The 22,621-nt window shown below is 28.2% G+C and overlaps 5 protein-coding genes across 6 annotated transcripts; 3 read left to right on the forward strand and 2 right to left on the reverse strand.

Moving 5' to 3' along the window:
- The first annotated feature begins 6,398 nt into the window (after positions 1–6,398).
- LOC107168639 (lanC-like protein 3 homolog) lies at positions 6,399–8,715 on the forward strand. Its single transcript, XM_015518124.2, has 4 exons — positions 6,399–7,564; positions 7,636–7,854; positions 7,986–8,102; positions 8,422–8,715. The coding sequence occupies exons 1-4, from the start codon at positions 6,931–6,933 to the stop codon at positions 8,667–8,669; spliced, it is 1,218 nt and encodes a 405-aa protein (XP_015373610.1). The 5' UTR covers positions 6,399–6,930; the 3' UTR covers positions 8,670–8,715.
- Positions 8,716–9,194: 479 nt separating this feature from the next.
- LOC149054874 (uncharacterized) lies at positions 9,195–10,760 on the forward strand. The gene has a single exon (XM_089228041.1). It carries the CDS (start codon positions 9,522–9,524, stop codon positions 10,680–10,682), a length of 1,161 nt encoding a protein of 386 aa, XP_089084167.1. The 5' UTR covers positions 9,195–9,521; the 3' UTR covers positions 10,683–10,760.
- Positions 10,761–10,854: 94 nt separating this feature from the next.
- LOC107168644 (lanC-like protein 3 homolog) lies at positions 10,855–13,585 on the reverse strand. Its single transcript, XM_015518130.2, has 4 exons — positions 12,667–13,585; positions 12,362–12,580; positions 11,659–11,775; positions 10,855–11,601 (listed from the first exon to the last, which is right to left on the reverse strand). Exons 1-4 carry the CDS (start codon positions 13,298–13,300, stop codon positions 11,354–11,356), a joined length of 1,218 nt encoding a protein of 405 aa, XP_015373616.1. The 5' UTR covers positions 13,301–13,585; the 3' UTR covers positions 10,855–11,353.
- A 130-nt stretch (positions 13,586–13,715) lies between these two features.
- Positions 13,716–17,877, forward strand: LOC107168642 (uncharacterized). 2 transcript variants are annotated; one of them, XM_015518128.2, is made up of 9 exons: positions 13,716–14,219; positions 14,297–14,568; positions 15,166–15,542; positions 15,611–15,819; positions 15,914–16,009; positions 16,073–16,233; positions 16,863–17,045; positions 17,451–17,535; positions 17,603–17,877. In XM_015518128.2, the coding sequence occupies exons 3-9, from the start codon at positions 15,190–15,192 to the stop codon at positions 17,773–17,775; spliced, it is 1,260 nt and encodes a 419-aa protein (XP_015373614.1). In that variant the 5' UTR covers positions 13,716–14,219; positions 14,297–14,568; positions 15,166–15,189; the 3' UTR covers positions 17,776–17,877. The 2 variants fall into 2 exon arrangements, with proteins under 2 accessions (XP_015373614.1, XP_015373615.1); XM_015518129.2 differs by having other exon boundaries at positions 13,716–14,568.
- nompB (intraflagellar transport protein 88-like protein nompB) lies at positions 17,805–22,498 on the reverse strand. The gene is made up of 13 exons (XM_015518119.2): positions 22,208–22,498; positions 22,079–22,129; positions 21,799–21,980; positions 21,480–21,675; positions 21,084–21,301; positions 20,784–21,015; positions 20,361–20,705; positions 19,958–20,292; positions 19,736–19,847; positions 19,433–19,667; positions 19,101–19,358; positions 18,715–18,867; positions 17,805–17,993 (listed from the first exon to the last, which is right to left on the reverse strand). Exons 1-13 carry the CDS (start codon positions 22,352–22,354, stop codon positions 17,875–17,877), a joined length of 2,583 nt encoding a protein of 860 aa, XP_015373605.1. The 5' UTR covers positions 22,355–22,498; the 3' UTR covers positions 17,805–17,874.
- Between the last annotated feature and the right edge of the window lie 123 nt (positions 22,499–22,621).

A 22,621-nucleotide genomic window follows, 5' to 3' on the forward strand; every position in this document is an offset into this window, starting at 1 on the left:
TTTTTTTTTTACATAAATAACCAAAATATATTTTATTCATAAGTCATATTTGTTTGTTTTGTTAATTTTATTTTAAAACTTTCGAAAACTTTTAGTTTTCATTTTTTTATTTTGTACCGTTGATAAACCTATAATGTCTGATTCCTAATTAACAGACGAGAGCTTAGGTATGATAACTAACATAAATATTATTTTATATATTTTTTTTTTAAACAAATCGTTAGATATCTATTATCTATCTATATTTGCTATTTTATGTTATATAGGTATTTAAATGTTTATGTGATACCGTGATGATGTATAGATGTACATCTATACGTAATTATTTTTTTACGGCAATCGTCAAGGTATAATAATGTAATAAATCCATTTGGATTTCTTGGATCTGTATAGGCGATTATTTTAAAATGACAAATCCTTCGGATTGTGCAATAATATTGTGACGGTGAATACAATACAATAAAATAATATTATGTACCTATATATACGATGTGGTAGATAGGTACTCTACATGTATACGACCATTATGTGTTATTATAGTATAAGATAACATATTATAATATATGTATAAAATATACATATACATATATAGGCATAGTATATTATAGATAGGTACTTATTGTTGTACACTATAACACCTGTATGATTATAATATATATGATAGGTACAGCATGCAGGCATACAGATTCGCCTACGTGTTGGCGCGTATTGACATTGGTAACCCAAAGCCAGAATCCTATTGTACATATAAAGAAGACCACTAGATATTTTTGCATGAATCGAGTGCATAATAATAATACATCGTGTTTAATTAAAAATCGAAATGACAATAGTCGATGCAAATTTTACAGTATGGGTGCCTATATCGCATAATACATTATCTTATGACTAAGCGCCGTGTATATACTGCAGTATAGGTATCTATTTGTATACACCCGGCTGTGATATAATATACACCATGATTCACTGGGCTAAGGTCACACTTTACCATATAGAATAATTATTATAGTTAACATTTTAATATCACGTGCCAATTAATGTACCTACATATAACCTAACCTATATGGTCGCAATGGGTATATTGTACGTATAATCTGTGATCACACCACTCATTTATATACATTATTATAATATATTATTTAGGTACTATAATTTAATATTTTGACATTACCACGCGCGCGCGCGTGTGTGTGTACACATGATACAAAATATGTGTTCATATAATCATATATCTATATAATATTATAACGTAAACGCATTGTGTCTGATACAATATGTGTGTGTTTCAGAAATGTTTTCTAGCCTGTTGAGAGGTTGTATACATACATTACTACATTCATACTTCTATTATTGTTCGACGTGCGTTCAGGGATTTCAGTCTGCGATTTTTTAAGTGCCTATATGTAGGTATTAGTCTCTGTGAAACATATCCGCGGCCTTTGTATTTTTTTTTTTTTTTTGTTTTATATTGGTGTTGTTCATTAGTTTCAATGCTACGAATCGACCTATAGTAATAATAAATAAACAAAATAATATATCGTCTAACCGTGAACGTTAATTATTATTGTTCAACTATATATACGTACGCCTCGGCCACACAATGATATCCGTAATAGGTAATATCGGGCGGCGATGATGATGATGATGATGATGATGATGATGATCCCGAAACCTTGTTACAATTTGTACAATGGCACGTAGAATAGCTATTATTTATGTATCGGTGTATCATGATTATTATTTAGAACAGGGGTTCTTAGATTTTAAATTTAACGCTACGTAGTATATATACGTCATATATAATCAAATTTGGGAATTAATATATCGAAACAAATTAACTTGAGTTAAGTATCAACGACCAACGTTATAAGAACGTTATTAAGTTAAACAACAATATATTTAAATATGAAAGTTAAAGTTAATATGGAGAGTAATATAATCTTAACACGGTTAAAAAGCAGTTGCAGGTCGATTTTTTTTAATCGCCACCTGGGACACATACACTAGTGATCATGTTACTTTCAATTTGTAGGTAATAAATTTGTTAAAAATGCACTAGATATATCTTATTACTTAATGCTGTCAATGCTGCAGAGTTTAGAAAATGAATAGACAGTCACGCGTTTGTATCAATTAGATATCAAGAAATATTTAATAATTTATATTTTAATTCATTAGATAAAGCGGTGTTAAGAAAATTAATCAATCAGTCTTAAGTATAAAAGTATAAACAGTTGTAAATATATATATAAACATGATTATAAATTAACTTCTTATTTTTCAAATTGATTGACAAATGGTACGTTGTAGCTGTAGATAGCTTTACTTATAGCTTTAACTTTAGGCTATACCTAGTTTATGGTCACCTATAAAAATATATTACGAGGTATTATTGTAGTAGTTTAGTATTTTGTTAAAACCCGCCAACAGGGGACTGTATAACATAATATTAAACATTTATACTCGTATAGTATATAATATATATCTATATTAAATGAAAAATACCAATTCCTGTTAGAAATTAGAAATATAATATGCACGTACACTAAAAGCAGTAATGGGATTCAATGTATTGTTTGTATTACAAAATGTTTTTATTTGATTTTTACACAAAAATCAATCATAAAAGCTAAAAAAAAATCGTACAGTAATATCGTAACAGTTATTAATGTGCTCGTAAACAAATAAGTTACACTTATATAAATATATATATATGTATGCATGTATATGTATATAGATGCAAAGATAATTTACACTTTTACAGATTACGAAAAATTATCGAAGTCATAACTATTAAGTAACAAGCATTACGCATTTGACGAGAAATAATAGCGACGGAATAATAGTCGTTCTGCAAGTACAATATTATATGAGGACAAAAGAAATGAGGAATAGATTGAATTTGGTCGAACGCAGGTTGGCGGGAATCACAAAATAAATCGAGTTTTTTTTTAAATTAAATACTTTGCGTATAACCTGAGTAAGTAATAAGACCTGATAACTAAGTATCTCATAAAAGTCTGGGTACATATTATATCATTTCTTTACATTCACTATTGCTTATGCCTATAACATTTACAACGCCATTAAATGTGATGACATAGCTGTTCGTCAATAATAACTGCTATAATTTAGATATACAATATGTTTTCACGTACATTGTACATATGTGATACTATGTATTCTTTATTTATATATGTAATCGTATGTATATACGAACTGAAGTTATTTTCTTCAAAATCTCTGAATTTAAAATATAAAAAATTGATGTTAGAAAATTCTCTATATAATAAATAATATCTAAAGCCGGGATCCCACGACTCGTGTATTTGACGAATACTCAAATAATCGACAAGTTATACGAATAGCCAAGTAGATCATTCCCACAACTCGTACATTTAACGAATATCCACGAATACTAGAATAATCGGCAAGTAAAATAAGTAAATTCTCTTTGACTCGTGTCACATTTACCGACAATCCGCGGGAAGGTGGCGAATGACGAATAACGAATAGCGAATACCGAATATTCGTACAAGTACTCCATTCCCACTACTTGGCGAGTATCCACAAATACCGAATATTCATCAAATACACGAGTCATGGGATCCCGGCTTAATGATCGTGAATTTTAATACAAATTTATATTTAACAGTATTTCGAGTATAATACTTATTCATTTTTTTTTTTGTTACACCTACCTACGTGTTATTTATTTAAATTAAATAATATAATATTTTATATCTAATTCAGTTCGTATATAAACGTACAAACAAAAATTATCGAAGGTGTGTAAATGTGGGAAAACTGGTGTACCTACCTACCTATACCTAACCTAACCTATATATATATATATATTGACTATATTATATAGTATGTACTATAAATAATGTATAAACGCAGAAAACGTCAAAACTTTATTAAAAAAATAATACCTACTGTATTCATCAAACCAATTTTACCTTAGTTAATTAAATAAATTATTTTTCAAGTCTATAAAAATGTGTACAAAAAAAAATATCCATTTATAATAGGACATTAGGACGTATAATAATGTATGGGTAATGCATCTTATATTATAGTTATATTATAGACGACTGCTAAAATAAAAAATTAAAATAGTTTATAAAAACTTTATGCGCAGAGTTAATATTTAGTACCAGATATAGTAACTTTTTAAGTTATCGAATCTGATTTCAAAAGTATTGATTAGAAAAAAATAGTTGTTGATGGAGGACAAAAAAGTCTAGTCTCTGTATGCATGGGCGTCTCCAGGGGTAGGATAGCATAACGGGGCACTTTCCGCCTTAGAATTTTAAATTTGTTTTCTAAAGCGTTATCGATAACGCGCCAATTTAGTAAACATAGATTGGGTACTTTTAAAATGTATAAGAAAATCTTAATTTATTTTTTAAATTAATTCCTCTTCCCCTCAATTTTATGTTTGTATGTAATTTATACTTTAGAGTGAATCGAAGTACCTATTTTAAAATGTAACTTTTGGGCAGTTTATTGTTTTGAAAAACACATAGGCATCTTATTTCTTTGGTTCTTATATTATTGGCGTCACTTTACAAGCAAATACACCTTAATATAGACTTGCTTTTATTGCAATTTATAGAAACTTCATGAAAAATAACACATACATTTATCAAGGTTATTTTTGTTTCAAATCTTTTAGTTCCCAATACGCATTAATCCGCATTATTGTTTACAGCTGCTGGAATTTCAATATTTCATACCGAATTAGTTGAGATAAAATTTCAATTTCACAATAGACACGAAGAAACACGATTGCGCGATAGGTATTTTACTATTTTATAGTTGGTATAGTGTTAAACGTGTTAAAATAACGGCTTTATCTCGGAAACTAAATTTAGTTATGACCACGGCTTTGTGTTGACGTTTTTTTTTTCGAAGGAAAGAATGTAGACTACCTATATACATTTATGTAAATAATCACTAAGCCTATTTATCATACCAACTCAAATTGGATACCTCATACCTATATGTATTATTTAAAATTTATGGTTTCCATTTTTTTTTTATGCCCATTGAATGGAAAAATATTCCTAAACTAAATACGAAAGTTTATTTCTAATAAAACGTATCGTTATATGAGCATAATATGTAGTGTACAGTGGTAATTGAGCATGTAATTATAATGGATCATAGATGTGATATTTGAATTCAATATTTAAATGATCAATAATTGCATGCGGAAAACGATTCTGAGCGGAGACGTGTCGTCCTAGGCTAAGAGTAATTATGCTAGGAATTAGGATTCCTAGCTTATACTTGTATAAGTAGTTAATAATTTTAAAAAAGTATTAATTTATTAATTTTTTTAAATCAAAAATGTATCATGATTTATGATGCTTATGGTATTAATAAAGTGTAACCTCTTTTTATTTTGTAAATTAAAATGTAAATCATCCAAACCCGCTAATCTCAAACCTCTCCTCTAAGAATCTCCCGGATAACCTTCCCCGTCGACTAAAACGAAATTGGCCTTGTGATTTACTTCGCTAAATACAAAAAAAAACCAGTTTGAAGTAATGTCAATGGACGCACCCTTCACTCAAGCCTCCAAATCTTGTAAAAAAATCTCAAATTTACTTATTGTTTTATTACATTACAGATTGTAAATACATTTATTTATAAAAAAATTAAAATGTTTCAGAACATTACGATGAGCTATTACAAGCATTTGTTTTTGTACTATTTTGATAGCGTTAATATATTATTAGTAATAATTTTTATAACATAATATATAATAAGTAGTATTGGTAATTTTGACGATTAAAATTAAATGCTAGCTAATGATTATTTTATATTTAATAATATTGGTGTTGTGCAATGATTATAAATTATGGAGATATAGGTCTTTTGCGATTAACTGAAGAAAGAAGAGAAATGAATAGACTAATCATTAATGAATTAAGAGTTGTCATGAAGTTTGAGAAGGTATTAAAGATTTGGTCTGTGTTTCATATTTTGACTGCTAGTGGTTTCTACATATGAATTGCTTAGTGTAACCTTAAATCATATACTAGCGTCTAGTATATGATCTAAGAGTGTAACCACAGAATATATGAAATTTATATTTTTTCATATATTCTGTGGTGTAGGTACCTTTATAAAAATTATTTTTTTAAATTGTTTATTCAGTGGTCGGCAAGTAATATCTATTGGAGTCCGGAAGATTGAAATATTAAAATAAATGAGGTCCAGAGAAATTTGTCAAATCTTTATATTTTTATAATAATAATATGAAGACAAAAAAATTGTAAGATATGTTCACGGTCCAGTTTTTTGTCTTCCACGGTCCGCAAGTTGTTGACTGTTGATCTATATCTTTGTTTTTATCACAGATATATATAATAAATATTATTATATATATCTGTGGTTTTTATCCTACGCTGTGTTTAGTGTTTACTCCATACTCTATGGTTTATCTAGATAATTCTTTATTTTATATCTGTGGTGTTTACTAACATTGTTATCACACATCATGGTCGGCCGGCAACAACGCCAACAACGGATTTATACAGATGTATTATTTTTTACAATTAGGTATCTATCTGCGACTGTCGTCAAAAATTCTGTGCTAATTAATTATTTTTTAGTATTTATTAGGTATATTATTATCTTTTGTTACTCGCTTACTCGTATAACGACATAACGTTACAAATTAAATTTAGTGATTTATTTTGATATGGCAATCGTTATTTGTTAATTTCTATCATACCAAGCAAGTAGTAGCACATAGCTTACAATTCTTCATAAAAGATCAGTAATAAAAAAAAACTAAATAAAGTTAGTCTTTTGAAAAAGTTACTTATTTTTAATCGTTAAACTAAATGCTAATTGTTAAGTGTATACGTCATGAATACTAATAACAGACATCAGTAGAAAAACAATTAGAAAATGTCAAAACGCTATTTTAAAAATGTATTGCTCGATGGTCAGGAAGTTGATTCTAATACGTTTCATGATTTTTGGAAAGATAACGTGTACCGTCTGATGGAGTGTATAAGTCAAAATACTTCGTTGTCCCCTGATAATGACTTGTATACTGGAACGACTGGTATCGCATATATGTTTTTTCATTTATCTACATCAGAAGGGTTTAAAAACGATTCTGCTGCCTTATTGAATAAAGCAGTTGCAGTTTCAAGACTAATGGAACACAATTTAACTGAAAAATGCTCAAGTCAATTCATTTGTGGAGATGCTGGAGTTAATGCCGTGAATGCTGCAATATATCACCAAATTGGCGATGAGAAAACTGCAGAAATGTATTTAGAGCGTTTTAAAAATGGGTTAGCCGTTTGTAAGCCAATCAACTTTTTTAAGCCAGGAGGAGACGAATTATTTGTTGGTCGTGCAGGTTATCTTTATGGAATTTTATGGTTAGAAAAAGTTTTTAGTAAGAAAATAATAGCTGACCTAGACATTATTCAACTCTGTTTAACAATTGTGGAGTCTGGGCGCAATTATTCTAAAAAAAATAAAAGTATATTTCCTCTCATGTACTCATATTATAATACAGAATATTTAGGTAAGTATTCAGAGCTTTTATGCAAATTTGTTTTTAAAAATATTTCATTAATTATTAAAAAAATTTCTTAGGTGCAGCTCATGGTCTGTGTACAATTCTACAAGTATTAATTTCATTTCCTTGTTTTATTGAAAAAGATCAAAAAATTATGGAAGATATTAAAAGGAGTATAGATATACTGATATCATTTCAAACAACAAGTGGTAATTTCCCTTGTGCAATGGATGAATTAAATTCAAGAAAAAGGCCTGAAAAAGATGAACTGGTTCATTGGTGTCACGGAGCTCCGGGTAATTGTCTTTATTTTGTTATAATTATTTTAATAACTATTAATTTTTAAAAATCATTTTTTTAAATTCAAAACATAAAACAAAAATAATAAAAAATCTAAGCATTATTAAATGGACTTTTATTTTTTCAGGTGTTATATACTTATTAGCTAAAGCATATTTGGTTTTTAAAGAGCCCACTTATTTGGAGTGTTGTTTAAAATGTGGAGACTTGGTATGGACAAAAGGACTACTAAAAAAAGGCCCTGGTAAGTTAGGTATATGGTATTGTAAACTCCACCAGCTCGCGTGACATGTGTGTTTGACACTATCTCGAGAAGACATTAAATAGTAGACAGTAGTTAGGTAGTTAGTTATCGCCACGGGAGTAAAGCAAGTGGAGACCAGCGCTGGTTTGGGAAGGTCGACCTGTCGCTTCATATTCTTGCGTTAATAAAGTGTTGTATGATTCCTAAGCCGTTTGTCTCGTTTTTTACTTTATAGTGTGTTTGGTTCCTGTCTGGTAGAGAGAAAAAGTTTATAGTATTGTTTAAATTTTAATAATTTAATATTAATTTTAAATTTTAGGATTGTGTCACGGAATAGCTGGAAACGGATATGTTTTCTTACTACTCTATAGGTTGACCGGCGATAAAAAACATTTAAACCGAGCTATTGAATTTGGTAAATTCATATTCACCGATGAATGTATTCAAGGATCTAGAAGACCAGATAATTTGTACAGTTTATACGAAGGATTAGCTGGCACAGTGTGTTATTTAAGTGATTTAATGCAACCGGAGAAAGCTAGTTTCCCATTTTTAGACGTGTTTTAATTACACCTTTTTTATCTCAAACAGTTATTAAATGTTTACTTTTGTACTTGTAATTTATTTCAATACATCTTATGATGTAGAGTTTAGTGGAAAGTAACATATTATGCTCTATCAGAAATGTATTTTTATTATTTTTATGACACAATTTTGATAGGTAATTTGTATGTCTAGTGAAATTTATTTGTTAAAACTTGTTTTTCAGGTCTCTTGCTTAATTTATATCTTTAAATATGATTTTATTTAATGTAAAATATCAGTTTATAAAAATGTAAATGATTACTTAAGTCTCACTCTCAGTTACAAAAAATATAAATATTTTAGATTTTTATGAAAGCAAAAATAATTTATAGAAATAAAAATAAATTTATTTCTGCAAAAATTGGCTTTTAATCAATAGAATAAATGACAACAAACATCAAAAAAATGTTTTTCATTTTTTTATCAATTTGCACTTCATCAATTTATTATGATAATTATTGTGGAGTTTAGGGCCTGGTTTGTAAGTTTTAATTTATGTTTCTGTTTCTGTATCTGTATCTAGTCTTTTGTTTCTCAATACACAAATTTTGACTATTCATGAGATTAAATACATTTTAAAATGGTGAATCCTTTAATCACAAAACATGATGATTGTTCAGTGGTTCAATCAGGACAACCAGAAGAGACACCTGCTGAGAACTCAAAAATCTGTTATCATTTAGTATTTATGATAAAAATACTATAAACATGATAAATAATCAAAATTGTGCAAAATGCTCTTATGATTAAAAATTTAAAATGCTTTCTAGTTTCTAGTTAATTATAATATAGAATAGTTATCAAAAACTGAAAAAGTAACAATTTCTTTGATTTATGGACTTAACCATTGGAAGCGAAGCATTCAAACATCAGGATGATTCAAATCAAAAAAATCGACGACCAAAGTCTTTGGCAACTAATCCTCCAACGGTTGCAACTATTATCGCGAAAGCAGTGACTGTCAGCAAGCTTGAAAACGATGAATTAACTGCAGTTGGTAAATATGGATTTGCATTGGCTGGAGATGTGAAGTTAAATTATTATCAACTATTACTTTATGGTAGTAAAAGTTCTGTTCTTGTCAATCTTGTAATAACCAAAGACTTTAAGTACAATGTTAATGAAAACAATACGGTCAGATTTATATGCAATGAAAACTGGCATTTAGAATTCTCAAATACAAATGATGCTGTGGACTTCAACTCAAATTTGGCATTTGTGCTGTGGAAACTTAACGGGTTTAAGGAACTATTTTGGTTTGATCTTTATTATCCTTCTCGCAATGACAATGTAGCAATGTATGGTAGTATAGTGGAGATCATTTATGTTGCCCATACAGTTCAGGGTAAGACAATTGGGCCGGAAGTTTCTAATAACACTGATGATAATCGTTACTTAAAAGTTAATGTTAATCGAGAAGGTTGGGAAAGATCTTTGTTAGGGGTTAATGAAAACACCAAAAGGATTGTATACATACCAGTTACTGAAATGGGTGCTTGGAAAATTTTAACTAACGGGCGACAATGTTTATGTTTAACTGTGACTGTGAAAAATGTCTACGAAATCAAAGAAGAAGTCATACATGATTTCTCAGAAAGTATAAATCAAACTCAAGAACCATTGAACTCAGCTTCTAAAAATGAATCTTCTTTAAATAAAAATAAAGAAATCGTTGAAGATAGCCTAACTGTTGAAACTGCTGCTCCTTCAAAAGTTTGTATTGAATCACTTTATGAAGAATTTGAAAATTTGAAAATTGAAAATATTAAAACCAACGAAAGATTAACAAAATTAGAAGCATTGGTTAATGATAAATCAAATGAAAAAGAAAGTTCAAGTGAGCTAAAAAAATCCATGAAAACCTTGTATAAGAGTATAGTACGCGAGTTTCCTGTTGATCAAACATTTTCTGGAAGTGAAATTCAAACAAAAATCCAAAATATTTTTTATAATACATTAATGTTCTCTAATCAGTCCTATTCCAAAAATGACTAATGTAAAGTCAATCATTATATCATAATATTGTTATGCAACTTGTACAGTAATTTAAACATAAATGTGTTTTAATTTTTACGATTATTTTTATTTACTCTATCCTTCAGTATTATAAATTTATAATTGTAATTCTGAATAATATAAATTGATAATTGTTTAATAAGTAATACAATTTTTAGGATTTATAAACAATATTTATTTAGTTGAACAAAATTATAATTTAAAACGAAAACATTAATCTGAAGAATAAATAATGAACAGGCTTAAATACAAATTAATGATTTTATATCATAAACATGAAACTTGTATAGATAATATCATTCACAATTTAGATAGTAGCGTCGCCACAGAAAAGGGTTTATTAGTTGTGACCCCATCTCCATTTAAAAAAACACTGGTTATACCCTTGAATTTTGATACAATAATCTATATAATTTTATCTACATTATGATTTCATTCGACATTCATAATTAATTAAATTGAAAAATTAAGTATTGATGTCATTTATAAACATTTACATGGTTTATTCACAATGTATTATACGACATACAGAATTAAAGTTGTCATAAAAACATGTAAAAATGTACATCCATTTTCAAAACATTTGAAACAGGCAATATCATTATTTACAATCTATATTCACTCAATAGTTGATTCAACAAAAGATTGAATTAAAACACATCTAAAAATGGGAAACTTGCTTTCTCCGGTTGCATTAAATCACTTAAATAACACACTGTACCAGCTAATCCTTCATATAAACTGTACAAATTGTCTGGTCTTCTAGATCCTTGAATACATTCATCGGTGAATATGAATTTACCAAATTGAATAGCTCGGTTTAAATGTTTTTTATCGCCGGTCAACCTAAATAGTAGTAAGAAAACATATCCATTCCCAGCTATTCCGTGACACAAGCCTAAAAATTAATATTAAATAAAATAAAATTTTAAACAATACCATATACCTAGCTTACCGGGGCCTTTTTTTAGTAGTCCTTTTGTCCATACTAAGTCTCCGCATTTTAAACAGCATTCCAAATAAGTTTGTTCTTTAAAAACCAAATATGCTTTAGCTAATAAGTATATAACACCTGAAAAAAATATTCATACAATAAAGTTTTATACTTTTTGTATTTTAAATACAACAATCAAAATGTCAACAAATTGTTCTTGTAATATTCAGAAATACAGTTTGTCACACCTCGTTTGTCATGTACACTGTCACCCCTCCCCTCCCCATTTACAAGGTGATTTCCTCCTAAGCTTATTTACCCACAGATGTTTCTCCAATAATACATTTATTCAAAATATGATTTTAGAATTTTCAAATTCTCCAATTTTTTTCATTTTTTCACCACTACCTATTATTTAAGAAATGCACTGTAAAGATAAAAACTCTCTAACTCCTCAATTTTTGTCTAAAATTTAAAATCTATAATACTATTTGAAGATTTGATGGAAAATGGTTTTTAATAAAAATATTTATATACATTTTTTCAGATTACAGGAACGTAATCGTGTCAAATATATTAATAAGGAAATAGAGTAAGAATAATGAATAAAGGTGACACACAAAAAAGACATTGCATTTATCTAGATAACTTTTAACCGCAGGCCATAGAGCATTGGCAAATATTAAGTCTATAATTATAATTTTATAAAAACAAAATCAATCACCTGGAGCTCCATGACACCAGTGGACCAATTCATCTTCCTCGGGTCTCTGTTTTGATCCTGATTCCTGTATTTTAGTAGGAAAATTGCCAGTGGACGTTTGTAGGGATACCAATAGATCTATACATTTTTTGATATCTTCTACATCTTTTTGTTCATTTTTAATGAAACAAGGAAATGAAATTAATGCTTGGAGAATTGTACATAAACCATGAGCTGCTCCTAAAACAACAAATAACAAACAATGAGATTCACATCAAAATCGAATCAAATTATTTTAAGTTTTGTGTTATAAGAAGATAACGTGCCTAAATATTCTTTGCCGTGATATGAGTACATAAGGGGAAACAAGCTTTTATTTGCTTTTGAATATTGACGACCAGATTCTACTATTGTCAAGCACATGTCAATAACATCTTGGTCAGGTATTATTTTTCTTCCAAAAACCTTTTCTAACCATAAAACTCCATAGAGATAACCCGCACGACCAACAAATAGTTCATCGTCTCCCGGTTTCAAAGAATGTATCGGCTTGCAAGCAGTCACCCCATCCTCAAAATATTTCAAATACACTTCTGCAGTTTTCTCATCACCAATTTGATGATATATTGCGGCATTTACAGCGTTTACTCCTGCATCTCCGCTAATAAATTGATTTGATTTTTTTTGATTAAAACTGTTTTCATTAAGTTTTAGAACTTTGATTGCTTTATTTAAATAGGTTGAGGGATCGTTCTTGAACTCGTTTGATATAGCCAAGTGATAAAACATGTATGCAATACCGGTCGATCCGGTATACAAGGTGTTTTTTGATGATGATGAAGCATTTCGACTTACACGTTGCATCAAGCTATTTACTTTATCTTTCCAAAATTCGTGATATGAATTTGAATCGCTTTCATGACTGTCTGAATATGTGTTTTTAAAATAACGCTTTGCCATTGTTTAAAATATAACTTATACATAAAAATAATATAAATGTAAAAATGTTAAATCAATATTTATACTCTGCATATTATATCACAATATCAAGACGACTTTATAATAAGTATTTGTAATTTTTATTGTAAAAATTAAACAACTTATTGCTGATCGCTATTAATTGTCTGAGCGCATTGTTTATTAATAACATTTAAGAAGTTTTGTTAACTACCTATTTGAATATTTAAAATTTTTAACTACACAATTCTCTCTCACAGATCGGACAGATATAGCAGTTATGGTTATCACTTATCAGTATATCATATCTTCTGACCGTGGTCATGTTTGTTATGGTGACTGATAACAAATTTATTTTTATTATTAAAAAACAGACATATTCTATATTCTATACTTACTATATACTTACTACTTACTTATTATAGAAGTCTGTGTTAAAAAATAACTATTTATGATAATAATTACAGACTGTATCATCTTAAAACTTAAATCGTATTTCACATTTCACTATTTCAGTCATTCACGGATTCAGTCACTGTCTTCATAATATCATTCTATTAATATTGTTCTGCAGTTTCCATCATAGTCATCCAGCCTGCTATTATAGGTCTATGGCAGTGTCGATTTACAATAATACAATTTGAAATTGTTTTCCCTTTTTTGTATAAACACTGATTTTTCACATGTTTGATCTACTATTTAGACGAAGAAAGAAGATAACCTTGTATTTTGGAATCTAATCAAAAACTCATTGATATTTTATCAAAGTGTAATACCCTATGATATTTATATATACCCTTATAATACAATAAATGTGCCTATGATATGTTCATGCGACTTACGGGTTATGTATATCTATACCTATTATAATAATATTACGCCTGCAATGCTAAGCAAATCAGCCATCAGTCAATCACTCAATGTCAGTCAATCGTGAGAATTAATTATGTTATTATCAGCGTGCGCCTCGCTTTCATTTAAATATTTCACAACATTTAGCCGACAATCAATTCGTATCTGGATCGACGGGGTTATAATATTGTAATGCATGTGACTCGGAGAAGAACTGAAAAATACTTTGACATTGTAACGTAACAGCAACAGTATGTTACTCAACATCGTTTTGTCGTAACGCACAGACATTTTACCTTTTTAATTGATAAACTTTTTCAAGTTATTGGATTATGCCGTGTTCCAATAAAAAGTAATTTAACAGATGATAAACTGCTATTGCTTTGAATACACTTACCAATCAGCGAACATATAAATAGGTGATTTATTTTTATGTATATTATTTTATTACATAATATTTAGTACTTACGGGTACTTAACATAAATTATAATTTAAAAATGAGTTTTCCTGAGAATGTAAAGTGTTTAATGATACCTTATAGTTTAACTGTTTAAAGTGATTTTAATAGTTTCCAACGACTCCATGAACTTCTATGATTGCTCTTAAGTAATTTAGATTTATCTTTCTATCTAATTGTGAAGGTACACTGAAACCTCTAAATACTGGACACTCTTGGTCGCTTAAATGTCGTCCGCTATTAAAAGGGGAAATACAGTGAGTACACATTTCACCATTCCCAAAATTCTGTCTGTTATTTGGAGATGTCCGCTATTGGGAAGTGTCCATTAAAGGAGGTTTCACTGTATTTATTTTCATGACAAGTTGTTTCTATTAAAATTATGTATTAGGCATGTTCACATAAATCATTTGTTTTTCTTTAAACATTCAAAATATTTTGGCATTTTTCCAATTAGGTCTCCTTAGGATATTAAAAAGATATTCATAAAAAATTATATTATTTATAACTTTCATTCCATTTTAAGATTCAATAATTTGTTTTACTTTTTTTTGTTAGTTACATCATAGTGAGCTGATCAATATGTCAATTAGAGGTTCCGCCTGGAAACCAAATTTACTGATGGCATCTTCGGGTTGTCGTGCACAAGCAGTATGTCGTACATTCTCAAAGAAGTGCAAGAAATCTTTAACAGATGATTCATTACTATTATCTATTTTAAAAAAACGCACTAGAAGTTTTTTTAAAAAACAAGACTTTGGCACTCATATTTCAAGAACTAGAAAGGTAATGATTGCTTGCAAAAAAGTAATTACTGCAGTCAATAAGTTTAAGGAAAAATTAGCCAAACACAGAAAAAACTTGATCATGTGTGTGGCTATGGCTTTTACATTTGATTGGTATAAAGAAAGAATATGTGTTGATGAGTTCATCAGGTATATTAATTTTGTAATTTGAGATTTAATTTTCAAGTAAATAAATATATATTTTTATTTATTTATAGGTTACGTCAAGAATTTGGAATTATTAAAAAATTAAATAAACAATCTACCACAAATAATACTATCCAAAATGAGCAGCAAAATATTAATATTTCTCAAAACACGAATTCTAATGATAATAATGAATTAAAATCTAAAACAGAAAATAATCAAAACCAATTTGAGTTTACACATACCAGTTATGATAGTCCTAGATGTAGAAACATGAGTGGTAATTATATTATATGCGAACACTAAATATTAATTTTCATTTTAGTTAATATTATCTAACGTTTGTTGTAGTTTGTTTTCATTTATTTTTGCAGAGGAAGGATGGGAACCTTTTACGAGTGGTTCTTATTACAATGCTTGGAGAAAACCTAATGTTGATTACCCAGATCAAAATTTATATGTTTATAAAGGTAACTAATAAAATTAAAAAACAATATTAAAAATTAAAAATTACTGTTTTTATATTTGTTTAGTGCATGGATCATTTAATGATATAACAGCATTGGACTTCATGCAAGTCCAGTTAGACCTTCAATATCGAAAAGAATGGGATAGTATGTCTGTAGATTTGGATATTTTCGATTCAGAACCTCTTACACATAGTGATCTAATTTACTGGGAATTTCGTTGGCCGGTAATTATCATTTGCCAAAAGTTATACCATAGACATTTTTATATGTGTACATTTATTAGACTACACAAATTCCTTTTTTAGAACGAAAATCAGCATTTTCTTCTAGGTTTTTTAAGTCATTACAATAATAAAAATACAAATTAGAATTTAAATAAATTTTTAAATATTTGATTTATCATTATCATTATTTTAATATCTTTTTCCAAAATTTTTTTTTAAAAAGCCATTATTTTTTTAAACCATTTGGGAATTTTGATTTGAATAGTATTTAATAGAGCACATTTAAGTATAATTATCATATTTATTTAGATTATTATTATTTAACTTGTAATAATGTTAATAATCTTATTTAATACAATTTGTTTTAAGATTTAAGATACTTCTCAGTCTTTTGATAAATTTCAATTATATTGTTATTTATTAGTGTTAAATGTTACATAATTCAAGTATTAATTATATTCAGTTAATATTTTTGATATTAAAAAATGTAGGTTAATTTTATAATTTTTAAATTGTCCTTGACATAGATTTTTCATTAAATTAATGTATCCATGACTTGTGGTTTCAGTATGTTTTTTGTTTAAAATAATTTTTTATATTTATACAACATTATTTGAATGGTTTTATAGAAATGGTTTCAAAATCGCGATTATGTGTTTAAACGGCGCTACAAAATTGACGAAGATGAAAAAATAATGGTGATTGTTTCTGAAAGTGTTGAACATCCTGATTATCCGGAACAGAAAAATAAATGGAGAGTAAAAGATTATTGGTCATATGTTGTCATTAAACCACATGAAGATTTTGACAAGGTAAGGTTAAAGAAAACATACAATGGGCAAGGGGTACTGATAAGCTGTGTATTAGGTTTACATTATTTTGTATCTTAAATTTTAAGATTTATAAATTGTATGCATAACACAGAATATTGAACCTGAATATATATTGTAAAATCATTACAAACCTTTTTATAAGATATATCATATAAATTTGTCCAATTTATTTGGTGTCCTTATCCATTTTTTATCTAACTTAAAATAGTATAATTCACAGTAAAATACAAAACGAGGTTAATAAATGAATCATATTGTCATCAAATTGAAAATAATAGACCATTTTACTGATATTAATTCAGCGTACAACATAATGGTTACTTATATTGAATGCTCTATTAAATATGTCATAAATTTAAATATATTGTCTGTTATGTGTTACAGCCTGGAGTTGAGTTTTCAATCACTTACTTTGATGACCCTGGAGTTACAGTTTCAAATTACCTCACATCATGGTACCAAAGTAAAGGTATGTTATTATTTTAATTTAATTATTTTAATACAAATTATTAATAAAATGTATTTTATTTCTTTAGGATTGCCTTCATTTTTAAACGATCAAAGATTAGCTGCATTAAAATTAAAAAAACGTCGCTCAGAAGAAAGAAATATTTTAAACCCAGATAAAACTAATTTAGAGACCAAACTAGATCAACCACAGACACAAACGTCTTGGATTTCTTGGATTTTTGGATACTTTTTATTTTAAATGACATTGAATATAAATTAGTTGTTGAATAGTCAATAAAAAAAAATTTTATTTGTGCAAAAATGTAAATAAAATAATGACTTGTCATTATATACATAACTATTCCGGCAAAAGGTCTTGAACTTTTTCATCTGCAAATTCTTTTTCTAGTGATGTAATTGGTCTTGACGTAGATGTGCGTGGTCTCTGTAAAGGTCCCAATGGATCACTATACATTTCTAAATGAAAATATAAATTATTTATATTTAATTTATAAAATTAGAATACATTAACAGTCAGTGATGTATCTACCCTTTATTTCATGTTTGCAAAAACTTTTGTGCCTCTGTATTACCCAACAACAAAATAATGTTATTCTGAATTTTATGACAATAATTTTCTATAATATTGTATAATGCGTTGTAGACACAAGATCAAAAAATAACTTCTATTTTTTTCTTTTTATATAAAATTGTTTATATACATTATAACATTATATGTAGATTGTGTAATATTTTTCACAATAACACAATACTAAAATCGTTTAGTTTATTAATTTGTAAAAAAATAATTACTCATATTTATGATATTAGTCTGCATATTTTATAGATTTTTATTGAATTTAAATCCATATCTTAATGATCGCTCATGTTACTAACCTCAAACAATGAAAATGAATACTGATGCACAACTTATTAATAAGGCAATTTTTAAATTGAAAACAATTTTATAAAACCTTATTATTTCTTAAATATTTAAAATAACATATATTTATAATAAAAAAAATAATTAAATATTTAAATATTTAATTGTTTTTATTATTATATATATTTTTTTTTTGTTGTTGATGGTCCACACATATGCAGCATTTCAAAATTATGGCGTGGCAAAGAAAAAGAGGTTAGACATCACTGGACTACAGTATAAAATACATATACATAAATATAAGATGTAAAATACCATTTGGTAATTTTGCTTCGGAGTGCACATAAATATTCATTTCATCAGAAATGTTTTGTTGTGAATAGGCACTTGTTAAAGGCATTGATGTAGTAATCAAAGCTGTTCCTCCTCTAGATGTCCGTGGTCGTTGAGAAGAATCACTTACCGTACCTTGATTATATAATTTAAAAGTTATAGGTTTATCAAAATAGAAAAAGTATTATTTAGTTTGACCTGTCAATACCTATTTAAATGTACAATCATAAACTAAAAAAACATTAACATTCTGTTTATTGATTATACATTCTTAATAATTTTTTATTTCTAAATTTACATTTAACTTTTTGTATAATCAGTAATTTATGTACTAAAAACCAAGTGTATAATTTAAAAAAATGTCTTACCTGAATCTTTAGCGCTGTCGTGTACATAAATATTTGTTTCTCCTGAAGCTGTTGGTTTTTGAACATAGTTATTTGTATTAGAAGTTGTAACCATACTGGTTCCACCTCTTGTTTCCATTGTCTTACGGTACCCAGTACGTGCTGTACTTATACGCTCTCTAATATCTTTAGCTTTTTCAGCTTTTCGCAACAGTTCACTATATTCTGAAGCTTCTTTTAGTCCCAAATCTGTACATATTCTGATCAATAACTTGAGACCTAAGTAATTGAATTTACTGTAAAATATTTTATCTTATATCTATAATTATTTGTTTAAATCACTGTTGGCATACACTCTGTATTGTCTGGAAATCTATTTAACACATCTTTATATGTTTGTAAAGCCAATTGAAATTGTCCTGCTCTTCTATAACATGATCCAATTAACATATACCATTTTGGTTCAGCTGGTTGCATGAGAGATGCTTGTTCAAAGTAATCTACTGCTTTCTCTGGTACTTTCATTTCGACAAAGTATGCTCCTAACCAATCCAACACTTCTAGGTTTGAAGGATAATGCCGGTACGACTAAAATTAAATTTAATGATAACATTATACAACATCAATTATAGTCTAAAAAATTAAGTGTTTGATACCTCATAATAATAATGATATGCTTGTTGTTTGTCGTTAATGTTTTCATAAATATCGCCTAATTTTTGTAAAACACCAACATCGTCAGGAACTATACTCAATAGTTGTAAATACCTTGATGCAAAATAAATATGTTTTATGGTAATTTTAATTTTGATTATTGTCCAAACTAAATAAATCAATTTGCCTGTAAATAATTTAAGTCGATATTTGTGCATAGTTACCACTCTATGGCCTGTTCCAGATCCCCAATCATTTCATTTAACAGTGCGATTTGATAAATTACTTCTGGATGATTACTAATAATGACATGAAGCTTTTGAAAACAATCCATTGCATCATCCAAATGCCCAAGTTGTTTATTTGTCAAACCCAAGTTATACATAGCTTCTGAGCACATCATATCTTTCTCTAGCGCAAGTGTGTAAAGTTCTTTTGCTTTGTAATAATCTTGTTTGACAAAGAAGCAGTTTCCTTGATTGACACACGCCAGACTATTAGACGAGTCTGTTTCACAGGCAGCTATTGATGTTCTTTCTGCTTGTTCTAAATCGCCTTTCTATAAATTCCATACACAAAAATTTCATTTACATATTGGATATATGTCATGTTTGGTAATAGACATACTAAAAAATGTATGAACGACAAGTTTGTAGCAGCTGCACTTGCTACTTTGCTATCCTTGTTGTCAAACGCTTTGAGAGTGTCGATTGCTGATGCTATGTTATTTTGATACAGAAATCCAACGGCTTTGTTTATCTCCAAGTGGCCAGCCAAGTATGAATAACGTGAAGTCTTAATAGTGTCTAAGCACCAACTGTATCCTTCAGTGAATGTATCTTCAATTATTGAAGATATTAAGTGTGCAGCGTTTAGAATGGTTTTTTCAAAATTTGATTTAATTTGTTTTTCATACTTTGTAAGTGGATCAGATTTTATAGCTTCTGCTAGGAGTGTGGCTTCGATTTCATCCTAAACATTAATTGAACATTTTTTTTTTTTAATAATATTTAAAAAAATGATTAATAGCCAAGAAATATTATTTCATACAGAATTTGCAGCATACTTGTCTTCAAAATCTATGTCTAATGATATTTCTAACATTTGTTTGAATATTTGTTTTGATTTATCCTTATTGCCCGACATATAATAGCATACCAAGGCATGCATTCCTGCTTTAAATGTAGGTTTCTCATGCATAATATACTCAAAGTTTGAACAAGCATCATCGTATTTTCTTAGTTTCAAAAATATTACACCAATATTATGCGTGATGGCTCGCCTAAAATCAAAACAACTTAAAATAGTAATTATACAAAGTTTATTTAATTTAACATATATATAATTTACTTGAAACTTTTATTAGTGTTTGGAACTTGATCAAGAGCCATTCGATACATTTTAATTGCTTTTTCGGGCTGTCCAATTTTTTCATATATATTTGCAACATTTACTCTCATTCGTGCACCATTTTGAAACAATCGATTCTTAGAAATCACTTGGTATGTATTTAAGGCTTCTGTATACATTTCATTTGCTGCATACTGATTTCCTAATGTAAATAAAACCTAAATCATTGACATAATAAATAAGTTTTGTGATCATATGCATTTTTTTTAAATTGTTAAAAACAATATTACTAGACATGTAAATCTTAGACATTAAAAAAAAAAATCATAATGAAATGAAAAAAACTAACTAAATGCAATGAATTGAATAAAAAGAATGATTTAAATTTGAATGTACCAAAAAAGTCAAATCAATGTTGTGAGAATCATTCAATCCTGCTTGTTCTTGCATTCTGATTAAACTTCTTTCCTTATTTGAAGCATCTTTTGACTTCTCCAATCCTAGCTGGAAGTCTCCTCTAGCTTCAGCCATACAGGCATCATTAACTAAATCATGTATGCGCTTTTCAAGTTTCTTGATTTTATCTTCCATTCTAAAATCATTTATTTATTTAAAACATATTTTTAATGTTTACTTTCATCAATAATGAATAATATAGATTTAAGGTAAGGAGCATAGTACATAGGCACTAATGTAATTTCTATAGCTTTTATACCTTTCTTCTTTGTTGGGTTCTGACATGATCATGTTTCTTGAAGGCTGACTTAAAACATCATAAGTAGATGAATGTGATGTGTAACCAGCTCCTCTGACAGCTGTTGCGGGTCTATTTGATGATTCTGAACCGCTTCTAGAACTTTCTGGTCTTAAAACCAATGCGTGTGGATCTTTTATTTGCTTTGAAAATATAAATATATTGTTGTGAAAAATAATTCAATATCATTTAATAATATATTTATTAATTCCGACATTAGAAATCTTAAAATTTCACCTACTGGTGTTGTGGCGAATGGTAGTGGAAGACCCGTTGGGGCTTTGGTAGACATCTATTAGAAAAAAAATTAGTTAAATTTTTATTTAAATTTACTATGTTTAAAAAGTTGTATATGTATTATTATATTAACTGATGCCCTTCTGCTGTAAGATGACCGTAGTGCTTGTCTAAGAATTTCTTCTGGATCCTCTTTTGCCCCATCTAAATGGTAATCGTACTGGGAGTACATGTCACTGTCATAAGCATTAAACTTATTTTTGAGATGTGCTGAATCCATTTTGAAGTTACTCAGATTTTATCTGTAGATACAAAATTATTAGTTAAATACAAATGAAAAATGCATCTGGTTATAATTTTCCATTTGTGTATACCAATGGTATCCCCATAGTAACGGCTTACTTAAAAACTGTAACTACTCTACATTAATGTTAGATATGGTAAATACTTCTGCATAGATTACTTGAACGCTTAATGAAACAATGAATAGTTATACATTTTAGGTTATATCTTATATTTATAAATTAAATTTTAGGTACATGATATA

Source organism: Diuraphis noxia, unplaced genomic scaffold, assembly GCF_037042655.1.
Source record: "Diuraphis noxia isolate RWA-SAM2 unplaced genomic scaffold, SU_Dnox_SAM2 contig0005, whole genome shotgun sequence".
Classification (NCBI taxonomy): Eukaryota; Metazoa; Arthropoda; class Insecta; order Hemiptera; family Aphididae; genus Diuraphis; species Diuraphis noxia.

What these genes read in the sequence shown, in the direction of transcription:
- LOC107168639 (XM_015518124.2), top strand. Translation starts at nt 6,931, where the DNA reads ATGTCAAAACGCTATTTTAAAAATGTATTGCTCGATGGTCAGGAAGTT. An exon ending in TTATAATACAGAATATTTAG is followed by an intron (nt 7,565 to 7,635) that starts GTAAGTATTCAG and finishes AAAATTTCTTAG; the next exon opens with GTGCAGCTCATGGTCTGTGT. An exon ending in TTGGTGTCACGGAGCTCCGG is followed by an intron (nt 7,855 to 7,985) that starts GTAATTGTCTTT and finishes TTATTTTTTCAG; the next exon opens with GTGTTATATACTTATTAGCT.
- LOC149054874 (XM_089228041.1), top strand. Translation starts at nt 9,522, where the DNA reads ATGGACTTAACCATTGGAAGCGAAGCATTCAAACATCAGGATGATTCA.
- LOC107168644 (XM_015518130.2), bottom strand. Translation starts at nt 13,300, where the DNA reads ATGGCAAAGCGTTATTTTAAAAACACATATTCAGACAGTCATGAAAGC. An exon ending in TCACGGCAAAGAATATTTAG is followed by an intron (nt 12,581 to 12,666) that starts GCACGTTATCTT and finishes TTGTTGTTTTAG; the next exon opens with GAGCAGCTCATGGTTTATGT. An exon ending in CTGGTGTCATGGAGCTCCAG is followed by an intron (nt 11,776 to 12,361) that starts GTGATTGATTTT and finishes TATTTTTTTCAG; the next exon opens with GTGTTATATACTTATTAGCT.
- LOC107168642 (XM_015518129.2), top strand. Translation starts at nt 15,190, where the DNA reads ATGTCAATTAGAGGTTCCGCCTGGAAACCAAATTTACTGATGGCATCT. An exon ending in TAGATGTAGAAACATGAGTG is followed by an intron (nt 15,820 to 15,913) that starts GTAATTATATTA and finishes TTATTTTTGCAG; the next exon opens with AGGAAGGATGGGAACCTTTT. An exon ending in ACTGGGAATTTCGTTGGCCG is followed by an intron (nt 16,234 to 16,862) that starts GTAATTATCATT and finishes ATGGTTTTATAG; the next exon opens with AAATGGTTTCAAAATCGCGA.
- nompB (XM_015518119.2), bottom strand. Translation starts at nt 22,354, where the DNA reads ATGGATTCAGCACATCTCAAAAATAAGTTTAATGCTTATGACAGTGAC. An exon ending in CTTACAGCAGAAGGGCATCA is followed by an intron (nt 22,130 to 22,207) that starts GTTAATATAATA and finishes TTTTTCTAATAG; the next exon opens with ATGTCTACCAAAGCCCCAAC. An exon ending in GAACCCAACAAAGAAGAAAG is followed by an intron (nt 21,676 to 21,798) that starts GTATAAAAGCTA and finishes AAATGATTTTAG; the next exon opens with AATGGAAGATAAAATCAAGA.